General features: G+C 34.4%; 3 protein-coding genes across 7 annotated transcripts; 1 reads left to right on the top strand and 2 right to left on the bottom strand.

Annotated features, from left to right (window-relative positions):
- On the bottom strand, positions 750-4,041 carry LOC107617957 (glutamyl-tRNA(Gln) amidotransferase subunit C, chloroplastic/mitochondrial). Its single transcript, XM_016319857.2, has 5 exons — positions 3,701-4,041; positions 3,572-3,612; positions 2,114-2,169; positions 1,206-1,254; positions 750-1,108 (listed from the first exon to the last, which is right to left on the bottom strand). The coding sequence occupies exons 1-5, from the start codon at positions 3,920-3,922 to the stop codon at positions 1,033-1,035; spliced, it is 444 nt and encodes a 147-aa protein (XP_016175343.1). The 5' UTR covers positions 3,923-4,041; the 3' UTR covers positions 750-1,032.
- Positions 4,057-9,310, top strand: LOC107617956 (Golgi to ER traffic protein 4 homolog). The gene is made up of 12 exons (XM_016319856.2): positions 4,057-4,251; positions 5,053-5,132; positions 5,979-6,057; positions 6,435-6,516; positions 6,691-6,841; positions 6,964-7,054; positions 7,705-7,788; positions 7,961-8,007; positions 8,197-8,325; positions 8,474-8,558; positions 8,839-8,916; positions 9,003-9,310. The coding sequence occupies exons 1-12, from the start codon at positions 4,204-4,206 to the stop codon at positions 9,021-9,023; spliced, it is 975 nt and encodes a 324-aa protein (XP_016175342.1). The 5' UTR covers positions 4,057-4,203; the 3' UTR covers positions 9,024-9,310.
- LOC107618640 lies at positions 9,598-12,759 on the bottom strand. Of its 5 annotated transcripts, none has more exons than XM_016320751.2 (6): positions 12,455-12,759; positions 12,160-12,225; positions 11,563-11,659; positions 10,782-11,061; positions 10,040-10,382; positions 9,598-9,884 (listed from the first exon to the last, which is right to left on the bottom strand). In XM_016320751.2, the coding sequence occupies exons 4-6, from the start codon at positions 10,991-10,993 to the stop codon at positions 9,819-9,821; spliced, it is 621 nt and encodes a 206-aa protein (XP_016176237.1). In that variant the 5' UTR covers positions 10,994-11,061; positions 11,563-11,659; positions 12,160-12,225; positions 12,455-12,759; the 3' UTR covers positions 9,598-9,818. The 5 variants fall into 5 exon arrangements, with proteins under 5 accessions (XP_016176237.1, XP_016176238.1, XP_016176239.1 ...); XM_016320752.2 differs by having other exon boundaries at positions 11,629-11,659; XM_016320753.2 differs by having other exon boundaries at positions 10,845-11,061; positions 12,455-12,757.

Here is a 12,812-nt window from a genome sequence, read left to right as displayed (position 1 = left end):
CACCACTTTCGAATGCTTCTACAAATAATTAATCTGGTGCTCTAATTCACATTTTTTAACAAAAATATTACCAAACACCTTCGAGTTAAACTCTAAGAAATTCTTCTGCACTTTTAAAAGCTTGCCATGAATCTCTCTATTATCAGATCACTATGATAGGTTCACAATATTCTTATATTCGGGATAAATAGCCCAAACAACAACAAATCGAAAAGGTCGATTCTCTTTAGACTGAGGATGCCCAACTATTTAAATATTTATATTCGTCTTGAATATTTATGCATTGTCTTATTTTTTGTTATCTATGAATATTTTAATTCTTTTTCCATATCTAACGTGACCCATGAGTATGTACGGTCCCGTATTCAATCACGGTTCCTTTCGGAACTTAATTAATTTATAATTTTTCTCCTAACATAAATTTATAATATGAAGACAAATTAAATTGAACTCATCAATAAAATTTCAAACATAATTAAATAGAAAAATAATTCTAAATTATTCACAATAATACATAACATATAAATAGGGAGGAGCAAATACTCACTTATCAATAAATGGTTTGCTAAGGTCCCTATTAAGATTCCCACGGCCTCTGAATAATTCTGAGCCGAGGCATGGATTAATGGATTAATGCATTGGACGTAGTATCAACTATTCATATTCATAATCAGTAGTATATATTGGCACATAGGACATATCTAGAATGTTTCTTTCTTTTTGGAGATTAGAAAATTGCAAACAAAACCTTGAACTTATGAAAACAATCAAATGCTCCAAAAAAAACATAGTTTAGTGTCTGCTGGTAGTTTTAGCATCAATTGCTATAACTCTTGCCTTCTGAGAACTAAGGACACAGATGATTGTTTTATGAGAATGAGACTAATGGCAGGACACAAACTCATGATGACAAAAATGAATGTTATATAGATTAAGAGGTAGATCATTTTCCAATAAAAAGAACCAAGAAATGCAGAGTACAAAACCATAGTCTTGTTTCCTTCTATCAAATCAAGTACCTTTACAAAGTTTTTAGTCCATACTTAAGACCCTTGGAACTTTAATATACGGGTCCTCATAGCTTGGAACAGCACCAATCATCGCATCCCTGTGAAGCACAGACCGAAAACCAACACATTTGAATCAACAGTTTTTCAACTATGTCCAATTGAAACATAATGATTAATGGATAACTTCATTTTCACCTGTGATCAAATGTTTCCGGAACATTGTCGCGCAAATTGTTTTCGGTCTCTGCAGATATCGTTAGAAAAAACAAGTTTAGGAACTACCAATTATGAAGGCAAGCCAATGATCAATCCTATTTCCATTCCTAGTTTGCTCTCGTGTAAAAGAACATATACCATGGAATGAAAAATTTATTGAGAACAGGAAAACACTCTTAAATTATTGAAAAGAAAAGGATGTATTATATGAACAGCATCAATCACTCCACCATGTAAAACTATTTGAAAAATTGGCTAACTGACATCAATAGCATCAAACTTGCATTTCCAACAAATGAATGTAAAGTAGTAACTGCACACATGATAAATAATAGGACGCAATAGCATTATTCGATATATGTAGCCGACCTTATCTAGTTAGTGGGATAAAGTTTTGCTGCTATTGTCGTTTAATATTAAGCAGTAACAATTTATGATGGAACCGGAGAACTATAAGATATCCTTTTCATCATAAACTGTAAACATGCTTTTTACATTCTAATTAAGTCGTATTTACTCTCAATGTCTTGAATTATTAAAAGGCAATAAATTTTATTTCATTTAGTAATTACTAGGATGTTTAAGAGAATCAATTAGGATAAACCATTTCTTAAGCTGCATTATGTTTTGCAATCTGGGTGGAAAAATGATCTTTGAATGCCAAATTCTTGTACTCGGTGGCAACACCTACTTTATCACTATCGGATTTTAATCCGGCATCCATTTAACACTGAAAACTTCTATTTTTCACCATTGGATTAGATTTGGTGTTCAAAAACACCATATTTTTTGGTGTGCAAATATTGCAACTCATCAAAGTGAATGCTATCGAAGATAAGCATGTGAACACTAGTAGCTGAAAAGTAATGATGAAGGATATTGAGAACCTGCTCTAATGGAGGGCTCAACACTTTGGAGATCAACATCTTGAAGCTGCCCAAACCTGCAACACAAACCAATCCATATAATCAAACCAAGCAAAATCCCTCTAAGATACAAAAATGTAAAGCTTCCAACAGTTGCAACAGTTGCTCAATTCCTCCTTGGGTTTTAGCTATACCATAGTTGAATGTTCTGTTCCGCACTTTGATGTTTTCAAAGAATTTAACACATAAGAAACATAGTTTAAAGAAAAGTAGCAAATTCTTTGTGTTAGAGAATCATTAGAATCAAAATTCAAATGTCAAAGTACTCAATACAGATTCTAACATAATAATTTCAAAAGCTAAGTAAACTTAGTCTTCTTAGACTTCACTAGAGGTTTCTCAGGTGTATCATCATCATCTTCTGAAGAAGCTTCTAATGGCTCATCAGGGACATCTTGAGGGATGTTATGCTTTGTTATGAACTCCTTCAATATGCTCATACTTTCCTCTTTCAGTGAAACTAGTTGCTCTGATAAACAACCTTTATTCGCCTGAACGGAGTACGATTCTGAGCCAAGGCACAGCGTGGCCTTCACCTGCGTCGACCTAGGATCTGATTCTGTTGCCATACCTGTATTTTGGGTCACTGAAGAAATGCTTAACCACACCAGAGAGAAGGGATATAGATCCTTCATTATATTAAGAATCAAGAGAATTCATCTAAACTCATGAAACTTAGTAAACATACAAATAAATCTCAAGTAATAAACCAGCAAGTTAACTCAAGATTGTTAAACCTACAACCTGATCTTAGCAGAAGCATAAGAACATTTAAGAGTAAAATTAGGGCAATCATAGAGCTCAAGAACACTGTTCAAACCTTCAAGTCCTGTTAGTGAGAGCTGGTTGAAGCAGAATGACTTGGTCTTAGGTGGAATGAAGATATTTGCCATTGGTATTTACATAAAAGCATTTCATTTGAGGTATAAGTATATATTCTCTTCTTATAAAACTCAGAAACCAAGTTCAAGTTTTGGACCAGCAGAACAAGAGATAACCAATATACAAAGTTCAAAATCAACCAATCAAGCATTCAATTCAAGCATCAAATCAAACCCCAAACTACAAACAAATTCAGGAATTCAAAGACGAAATCACAACCCATATCCTCAAGCAAGGCAATCAAGGATTTAGCAACAACAAAAAAAAGGTCCAAATATCAAAATCATCAGATAAATTTTGGGCATTTCATCAAAATATGAGTTATAATTGGTCTAAATTGATTCTAATGATTCTCTAACTCTTTGGTTGAACAACCAAATTTACAAACCCTCATAATTTGAATTCAAATGAGTTATATAGAATAAAGATTAAGATATCAATCAAACTAAATTCAAATCCCAACATACTAAAACCTAAATTCTAACTGATGTTATCATTGCTTTATCAACAATAGTAAGATTCCGGGAACATACTTACCAGTCAATCACCTGTTGAATCTTTGGAGCAAATTCTTCAATCTGCAAATAACAAACTAATAAAAAAAAATGCCAAACCCCAAAATAGTGAAACATAAAACACATGATACCACAAAGAAAGAAAACAAACCTCATCTGGGGTGAGAGAAATTTGAGCTGTTTTTGCCAAACGAGACACATCTGGTGGTTGGAGAGAGGAACATGTGCTCTTTGATGAGAAGCTCCTGAACTTCAACAACTTCTTCTTCTTGTTATGAATGCTAAAGCTTAACCTCGGAGACCTCAAAAAGCTACCACAAAACACAGCATATGAATATGAAGCTCCCTTCACCATAGCACCAACGCCACCCATCTTCCTCCAAAATTCTCTAACCCCCTCGCTCTATCCTCAAAAGCTTCGAAACAACATGGTTATCAAACTTTTCCAAAATTTTCATTTTAGTCCCTCGGGTAAAAGCCAAAATTACCCCTTTGGTCCTTATATAAATAGAAAATCTCTTTTATTTTCAAAAGGGCAACTTTTTTTATTTTTCTCAATTTTTGTTTGGTTTCCATTTGGAAAAACCGAAAAAGCTCTAATTTTTCTTGAGCTCCATCAAAAAGGGGATTGCAGGAAAGAGCATCATCGTTGCCATGTCGCGGCATAGATCCAGAAGATTAGAACTACCTCCGGCTCAAGAGGTACGATACCCATCAATCTTCTCTTTTCATTTTTGGGTTCAAACTGAATAAAAGTGAAAATCTCATCATAGTAATTTAGCCCTTTTCATGGTTTCATCTTGTGTAGTCTAAGTGAAACGAAAAGTGTTGTTTTTTATAATTCTAATGCTTATTGATTTTATATTGGTTTTGTTTCTTTAACAACAAAAAGGAAACTTTTGTTGTAATGCTTTTTCTGTTGTAGTACCCGATGTTGCATTTGGCTGAAAAATCATGTTTTTGGATGATTTTGATTTGCTTGAATCACAAAGACATTGTTTTGATTTATTATTAGTATTATTATGTTATTTTTTTATTTCTAGCGGGTATGGTTTTGTTGCTACTATATAAAAGGTTTAGATTAAAAGGGAAATAGATTCTGCATAGGATGAGTTACGTTTTACTCATTTACTTCACCTTTGAATCGTTCTCTGATTTTCTTAAGCCCTTTTATCTTCTTAGTTACTGTTGAATCCTGTGTTTGGTATTCCCCATTTCCTTCCCATTATCCTTGTTTGCACCATGGAGCAGTAGCAGTATTTACAGTAGTGACAATTGCACACTCTTGAAGTATTTTCATGCAAACAATTGGATAAATAATACTGCGGTCCCATTGCGACTTCTTATTTGCATCTTTGGTTGTTCATATTACCTCACACAGTTTCTGCAGATGTCTGTGTTTTTTTAAGGGCTAGGTCTTCTTATAAGCATTGTGTTGCCTATGCTCTTCTTTTATTGTCATTTTTCTTTAAGGATTTTCCTATTTCTTATGCTGAAATGCAGAATATTGAAAAATTGGAGAAAGTTATAAATGAGGGCAACTGTTATGGGGCTCAACAAATGTACAAATCGATTAGTGCCAGGTTCATACAGTTTCTAACTTTTACTTATTAGTTATTACCACTAATTGTATTCGACTCTCTTTTATACCACAAGTAATTAGTTTTGCAGTTGTTATTCTCTTTCGTTTTCAAGTGTATACTTTATAACAGTAGCTCATAAAGCAATCAGATAGCCAGTTGCTCATTGGTGTAGCCAATAGCCTAGAATAGCTAATCCTTTGCAGCTTAATGGAAGGAAGATTTTAACATCAGTAGGAGGCAATTCAGCAGAGATAGAACCATAAATTACTCTCCTTTCAAGAACTGGATAATGTAGTTTCATGTGGTGAACGATTTTGCTATTTTTGGTGAATCATGAATTTGATATTAGAGTTTGGAATATATTCTTATATGCCACTTTAGACTTTAGGGAGGAGAAAAGAAGGTAATTTCTTTGGCAGTATACAACCTATGATGTTTTTTGGTGCCAATAGGTGGATTGAGTTGCTGGAATTTTCATGGATCTATAGTTTTTTCCCTGTTATGTCCCTTGTGTAACATAGTCTTTAATCTTTTAACTCTCTGTGGTGCTTTGCTAGTCTTTTACTTGATGTTCTTCTTTCTTTTTTTCTTTTTTGTATTGTTATTGTTTCTTTTAGGATATAACTTCCCCTATGCTTATGTATTTTTATTCTCCAATAAAACCTGTTCTTCTAATTTGTGCAGTGTACTTTTCTTATATCGTCCAAATAGATATGTGCTTGTTTAAGTCATAAGAGGATAATTTTGAGAAGTTTCATTACTCTGGTCTCCAACTCTCCACTAACTAATACATGTGCATCAATTTTAAGTTGTTAACATTGATGAAGAAAAAATGTTTTGCTGCAGATATGTATCTGCTGAGAGGTATTCTGAAGCATTAGATATCCTACATTCAGGAGCTTGCCTTCAATTGACTCATGGGCAGGTTGTACATCTTCTATATGATTGCCTTTCTAGATATACTTTTATGACCTTTATTTAGGCATATAGGATAACTATTATCTAGTTTCCTTGCAAGTGTATCAGACAAGTAGATGTTGATTGTGCATGACTGTTTCCTTTATTGTGATGTTTTTGAGAGACTCTATGAGCTCATTTTTTTGTTTTTTCATTTTTGGTGTGGGAAAGGGAAAATGGTTGATGGAGGATCATGAGTCCTTTTATTTAGATTGATTGCTCTATTTAATTTTCACATATTTAAAAATCAGGAATCAAATTCTAATTTTTATGATGAATTGTTCTTCAATGATTTTTACATTTGACAAACAACAAAGCCTAATGCTTCATTTCTCTATATTTAAGGTTACATGCGGAGCAGAGCTTGCTTCAATGTATGTGGAGACCTTGGTGAAAGGGAAAATTCCTTATGATGAAAAAACACTTGGTGCGCTCTAATCTTGTCTTTTATCAGTGTTTTATTACTCTTGTGTTTACATATGTCGAAATTTAAATAATTTTAAGGTCTCCCTTTGTCAGTGTAGAAAAGAAATATGCATACCTCTCTCTCAATATTTAACCATGAAATCTGCTACTTATTACTGATGAATCTCAATGATAGATCTTGTCAAGAAAATCTATCAGGCATTTCCTCGGGTTCCACTGCCACAACACTTGTGGGATGTTGATGACGTGCAGCAGCTTTCTGAAGACATCGGAACGGCAAAGGCACGTGTTGAAGGCTGTTCCTCATTCTTAAAAGCTGCTATCAGGTGAGACTTCACAAAATACAAATATCCAGCATATGTGCTGTTTAAGTTTATCCCATATATAAAGTCACATGTTCCTTCTGAATAATATTTCTGGCTTGGTTGGTATTGTATTCACTATTCAGATGGTCAGCCGAATATGGAGCAGATAGTAATGGATCTCCTGAACTGCACATTATGCTAGCCGAATACATATATTCGGAAAGTCCTGAAGCGGTATGTTTCAAAATGGTGCTTCAAGTGCTTGTTCATTGTCATTCCTCTTAAATCTAATGACCATACCTGTGTCTCTAGAGTTTGTTTAAAGCCCCTTTTGCTTTGCCAACATCTGTTTGAATTTTGTCTTGTGCATGATTTTTGGTGGGGGGAAGCCCATGTCAGTGGAGATATGTAAAAGTTCTTTTAGTTTGAATATTTAAAAAATTAACGTAACACAAATAAACATTGATGATTTGGGATGATTTGGTTTACTGTCCGTCATAGAAATTTGGCAGATGTTATAATTAAAAAAGAAATTAGGTATAAGATGAGAGGAAGAAATATAAACTTCACCAATGTACTCTCAGTTTGTTTGAAGAAAGTATTTTTGGAACACAGTTTAGATAATAATAATGTAAATGCTCATTGCAGAGCAGATAAAGCGGTGGCTAATGTCTGAAAAGTAAGAAATGGTGGCTCGTTTTTAATTGGGTTTTGAAATAAAATATAATTGACGGTTCTGGGGTTTAGATAGAATTCCTTTTCTGGAAGAGGGAAGCAGCTCCATTTTTATTCTTCTTTGGAGCCGATAGATCTATGAATTTCCATTCCGCCCTGGAAAGCTTCACTTACACTTGAATGAATATCAATAAACTTTTTAAATGCAGGATATAGGTAAAGTAACATATCATTTTACGAGAGGAAATGATCCAAAGAAGTTTGCTTCTACTCTGGTGAACTTTCTGGGCAAGGTACACACCTCCATGCCTTTTTTATTTTTCTCCTTGTTAGGAGCTTCACAAATTCTGTTGAGACATGCAAACTTGCAAGCAATTTTGAACTTATCCTTTCTGAAAAAATTAAACATTCTTGGCATAAGCTTAGGAGGAAGGTTAAACTGATATGCTTTCCATAATATTATAGTGCTATCCTGGTGAAGATGATCTGGCGATTGCTCGAGTGGTTTTAAGGTAAAGGCACTAAGAAATTAATTCTCACTTAGGATTCCTTGCCTATGTGATCATTTTTCTCTTTCCCTTATGATACTTATACAACGTTTGCTTTTTGCATTGCAATTCTAGTCCGTAGATATTTTTTCCCTTTTCTTTTTATGATTCTTTATTTATTTATTTTTTCTGTGGTTTCCTAATGCATGACAGGTATTTGTCTCAAGGTAATTTGAGAGATGCCAACCTACTAGTTGAAGAGGTAAAGACACAAATCGAATCCACCGAGATTGAGTTCCCAAAGTCAGAGTTAATGCAGTTCATCACTTATCTTTTGCAAACGTAAGCTGCCTGTGATCCTTCATTGATTCATTGAGCAATTTGTGTTGTATGTTTAGAAATAATGAAGCATACTTTCTATTGTAGTGTTTCATTGGTCATGCTACATGCAAACTTTTTTGAATTTTCGTAACTTTCTAATTTGGTGTAGGATGGAGAGAGATGCTTTGCCTCTTTTTAATATGTTGAGAGTAAATTATAAGTCAAGTATTGACAGGGAACCTGCATTCCATGAGGTCAGCTAACTCACAATACCAAGCCATTTTTAGTTTTATCATCTTCTGTTGTTGGCTAACTTGCATGATCCTCAAACACATTTAATGTGTTCTATGAGTATGTGCAACCAGTGATTCTTACTTTTTTTTTAATATAATGTTGATATTGTAAATAAAAGTGAGTGGTTGCGAATGATTTTGGATCACATATCCAATACACTCGAACTCGATACTTATTGATCGTTTTTGTCCTGGCACGATGCTAAAATGCTGCAATTGACATGCAAAAATTATGATTTAGATGCTAGATGACATTGCAGAGAAGTTTTTTGGAGTACAGAGAAGGAATCCCATGGGGATGTTTGGAGATATATTCAAGGTGAGAGACACTACTCACCATATATTTTAGTATAAATATCCTCTGAAATGAATTATAAAGTTCCATCTTAATTTCTTGTTTTGCAGTTGATGGGGTCTGCTGAATGAGTTACTCATTGTTGAAACACTGCCAGATAGGACAGCAACTTCTATTGAAAATTCTGATAATTATAGCACCTTTATTTTCATTCTTTTTTAGGATAGAGCAATCTATCTCAGTAAACAAAAGCTGTGTGATCTCTTGATATAGTTTATTTTTGGTGAATTTATTGTGATTTATAAATGCTAGATTCACAAATTTGCTTAGTACTCATTTCAAGAGTTATTTGCTGTAAAAACTTCTACAGTGGAGATTGATTGCTTTTTATTAGTCTTTCATTTCCATGTCACAGCAACAATTTTCTTCTCATAGCAACGTATTATGGCATTCTACTTCAGATTATGTGCTTTGGAAATAAATCAAAGTAGAACAACTCTTTCCAATATTCATCTTGCAATAAACTAAGGCTTTGATTTGATCACTCTTTCAAAACTACTGTTATCCACATATTTTGAGAAAGTTTATCTTGATACTAAAACAAAATTGTATCCTTCAATATATTATATATCTGATGACTATTATGAATTTTATGAATGACCCGTTTCTAAATTCTATCATAATCAGGGATTCTTTTTCACCATAGACAAGCTCAGTGTTTATTGATGGCAAATCAGAATATACTCTTATTTAAATAGTCAACAACCTCATAGGAAAGCATTTGCTCATGTAAAATGGAAACACCAATTGAAGCACAATACTAAAATTTCATAAATTGTACTACAGTATCATGAGTGGTATTATACTCTTGTTACATTATACACATTATACATAATCAGTTGAAATGCTTTGAGGAAGCTATGCTATTAATCATCGATCAAAAAGACCACTCCATTATCTTTCTTGAAGCTGTGTGTGGTATGATCAATCACCTGTACATAGAATTAAGTCACATGAAAAATCTACCTTATGCATGAACAAAAAGATAAAATAAAACAATCAAACTGGGCTCCATTTCCCTCTAAATCTGGTGGCTAATCTCAAGCAGAAGTGAAGTCTCAGTTTTAGTGGAAATCCAAAAACTTACATTTGTATTGCTCAATTCCAGATTGTAGAAGTCCATTGCATCTTCTTTAAATATAGGGCCAGCATGCCATGTCCCGCGATTAAGCTTAAGAAATTTGGAGCCAGAAACCTTGAAGATTTGGACATCATCAATGGCAGGAGGCACGTACGAATGGCCACATCGTGATTGCACAATCTTCTTTCCGGTGTTATCCTTGAGTTCGTCCGATTCAACAATGGATGGCTTAGCAACTCCAAGATACCAAGCATGGCCACCAATAGAACCAAGGCATTGTGTCACACTTGCATGATGTGTAATATTCGAAAACTTCAGCGGACGATTTTCGATATGCATGATGTAAAACCTGTTATATACAAAGTCATTTCAAGAAGTTGGAGCATAGGTTGGAGCTCAAAATCACCCTAAAATTAAGGAATCTAATCACTATCTCAACTAAACTAAACTAAACTAAACTAAACTAGTGGACAAACACTATGCATAGCAATGCAGAATCAGAAGTACGAATTCATGCTTATGTATTCACATATTGGCAATATAACACAAATTAGGAACAGAGATTAGTACAGAACACCTCTCATTGATTAACCAAATACAAGTTAACTAATCTATAGTTGAATAAAACCTCTAATAATACTCATTATCCAAGATTTGCACTTTATATATAGCTAATTAGGCAGACAGAAAAAGATCCAACCAGAATAAACAAGGAGCAAAAGGGTGTATGAAAAGGGAATTAGAATACTTGTGAACTGATAAAAATTGAAGCTTGATTAGAGAGTAAAAAATTGGTGATGGTAAAGGGAACCTGGGAATCCCTTTGGAAAGGTCCAACTGAGCATCATGGGGGCCGAACTCGTCGCCGTCCGGCGAAGCCTCGATGACCTGACCGTAGTCTTTGAAGGTCGACGGAGTTGCTTCGATTGGCTTCAGCGTCACCACCTTCGTCTCCTCCATAGGAACTTCTGGCTTTCTTTTGCTTTGTCTGGTTCTTTTAATATTTTGGAGGATAAAATGGGAAATTCCTATATACCACAGTTTTTTGATAGAATATTAGTTCTAAACAAATTTTAAACTTTTATTTATGAGACTCAAAATCATAGTTGTAAGAACCGAACCGGTGATCAAACCGGTCATGTTACTGGTTCATCGCTTTACTGGTTCAACCGATAAATCACTGGTTAAACCGGTAAAACCGGTTCTACGTAAATAAAAAAATATAAAAGTAACTTCCCTTTTTTTATTATAATAAAATGTTTATTTAAACATATTCTAGTGTTAATGCATATGTTTAGTTGTGTATCACAAATAATATCAAAGGTAGATCAATTTCAACTTACAAGAATCCGTCTCATATGATGTACCAAAGGGCATAGAATATGGTTGACGAATATCATGTTACGAAAGAGTTTAATCAAAGTTAAAATTCAAACCCAGCCGCCAAGCTTCTAATCTACAAAATGCTAAAACCTTTGATGATAATTTGCATGGTAATAGAAATACCATAACGGTAAATAATACAATACCTATAACTAACTCTAAGTAGGGCAACTTATTAAACAACTGGTATATCGCTTCTATGGAGTAACAACCTCAAGCCTTGTTTGGTGCTTCTCCAACTTTCTGCAGCAAGACATGACAAGATGAGTCCTAAGCAAGTTGATATGATGCACAGGAAATCCGAAAACAAAATTTGTGAATGATATATGAATGCTAGAATATGCATTTAGCCTAATCATGCCAGTCACATTTAGCATATCTAACTGAAATTCGGAACCTCATAAACTAGGTTGGTAATTTCATGAATTGAAGAAAGAGAACCCAAACTTAGAAACCATGCCAATTACAATTCATTAATAATATATCTTCCTGAACATCTTCCTAAATATTCTCCTGATTTCTAAATATTGAGAACATAAAAAGCACTCGTTAGTTTCTTTGTTTATAAATTAGAAGGATAAATAATTTCTCATTAAGTTTTTGTAGATTTAAATGTAACAAGCAACCATAGAACCTTTATCAAGTAAAATCATGAGAAGAAGATAAATTGCCCCGCAAATTCAGAGTGTAAGAAGTAGTCACAAAATTGAATTCGGACTTCCAATGAAGGTAAAATTATGCACCTCTTCTTTGTTGCCCTTGCCTCTAGTGAAGAACTTGTCCCACCCAGCCAACGAAACAAGCACAAACTGCAATGGCAGAAGATTCAGAAATATTTAAAATATTACCATAAACGAATATCAGGGAAACATGACAATGAAGCAACTAAAAATATAACATAAATATAACACCAATACACCAATAAACAGAATTTCATAATCAAGAATTAACAAATATATCATAAATAGAATAATTAAAAAATCAGAGATAATGCAGAACGCAGAGAAGTGAAGAATGAGCAATGAGGAGACCACCAACCTGTCCGATAGTCCGAGAGAGGACGCAGAGGACGGAGAGGACGCGATGACGGCGACGAAGACGACGACGTGGAGCCGCGGAGCAAGGAGCCGCGACGAAGGGGACGGCTTGCGACCCAAAACGCGACGGTGAGGTGAGGTTGAGATGTCATTGGAGGCGCACCATCTCCGGCGAGATGAAGAAGACGACAGGCCGGCGGTGAGTTGATGTGAGGTGAGGTTTTCTTCAACTACGGTGTGAAGAGCAGATAAGGTGAGAAAGACTTGAAGGAGGGTTGCTGCCGTTTGCCCATTTAGGGGATTAGGGTTAGGGGGAAGGGGGTTAGTTCGAGTGTTTTCTTTTTTTAAAAAAAAAAAAA

Source organism: Arachis ipaensis, chromosome B09 (genome assembly GCF_000816755.2).
Source record: "Arachis ipaensis cultivar K30076 chromosome B09, Araip1.1, whole genome shotgun sequence".
Taxonomy (NCBI): domain Eukaryota; kingdom Viridiplantae; phylum Streptophyta; class Magnoliopsida; order Fabales; family Fabaceae; genus Arachis; species Arachis ipaensis.
Note: the sequence above shows the minus strand (reverse complement) of the source record. Positions and strands in the feature narration are given on the sequence as shown.

What these genes read in the sequence shown, in the direction of transcription:
- LOC107617957 (XM_016319857.2), bottom strand. Translation starts at nt 3,922, where the DNA reads ATGGGTGGCGTTGGTGCTATGGTGAAGGGAGCTTCATATTCATATGCT. An exon ending in ATTCAACAGGTGATTGACTG is followed by an intron (nt 2,170 to 3,571) that starts GTAAGTATGTTC and finishes TTTGTGTTGCAG; the next exon opens with GTTTGGGCAGCTTCAAGATG. An exon ending in TGAGCCCTCCATTAGAGCAG is followed by an intron (nt 1,255 to 2,113) that starts GTTCTCAATATC and finishes CGATATCTGCAG; the next exon opens with AGACCGAAAACAATTTGCGC.
- LOC107618640 (XM_016320751.2), bottom strand. Translation starts at nt 10,993, where the DNA reads ATGGAGGAGACGAAGGTGGTGACGCTGAAGCCAATCGAAGCAACTCCG. An exon ending in CAATTTTTATCAGTTCACAA is followed by an intron (nt 10,383 to 10,781) that starts GTATTCTAATTC and finishes TGTATATAACAG; the next exon opens with GTTTTACATCATGCATATCG. An exon ending in TGGAATTGAGCAATACAAAT is followed by an intron (nt 9,885 to 10,039) that starts GTAAGTTTTTGG and finishes TTCTATGTACAG; the next exon opens with GTGATTGATCATACCACACA.
- LOC107617956 (XM_016319856.2), top strand. Translation starts at nt 4,204, where the DNA reads ATGTCGCGGCATAGATCCAGAAGATTAGAACTACCTCCGGCTCAAGAG. An exon ending in ATTCGGAAAGTCCTGAAGCG is followed by an intron (nt 7,055 to 7,704) that starts GTATGTTTCAAA and finishes TTTTAAATGCAG; the next exon opens with GATATAGGTAAAGTAACATA. An exon ending in ATTGCTCGAGTGGTTTTAAG is followed by an intron (nt 8,008 to 8,196) that starts GTAAAGGCACTA and finishes AATGCATGACAG; the next exon opens with GTATTTGTCTCAAGGTAATT.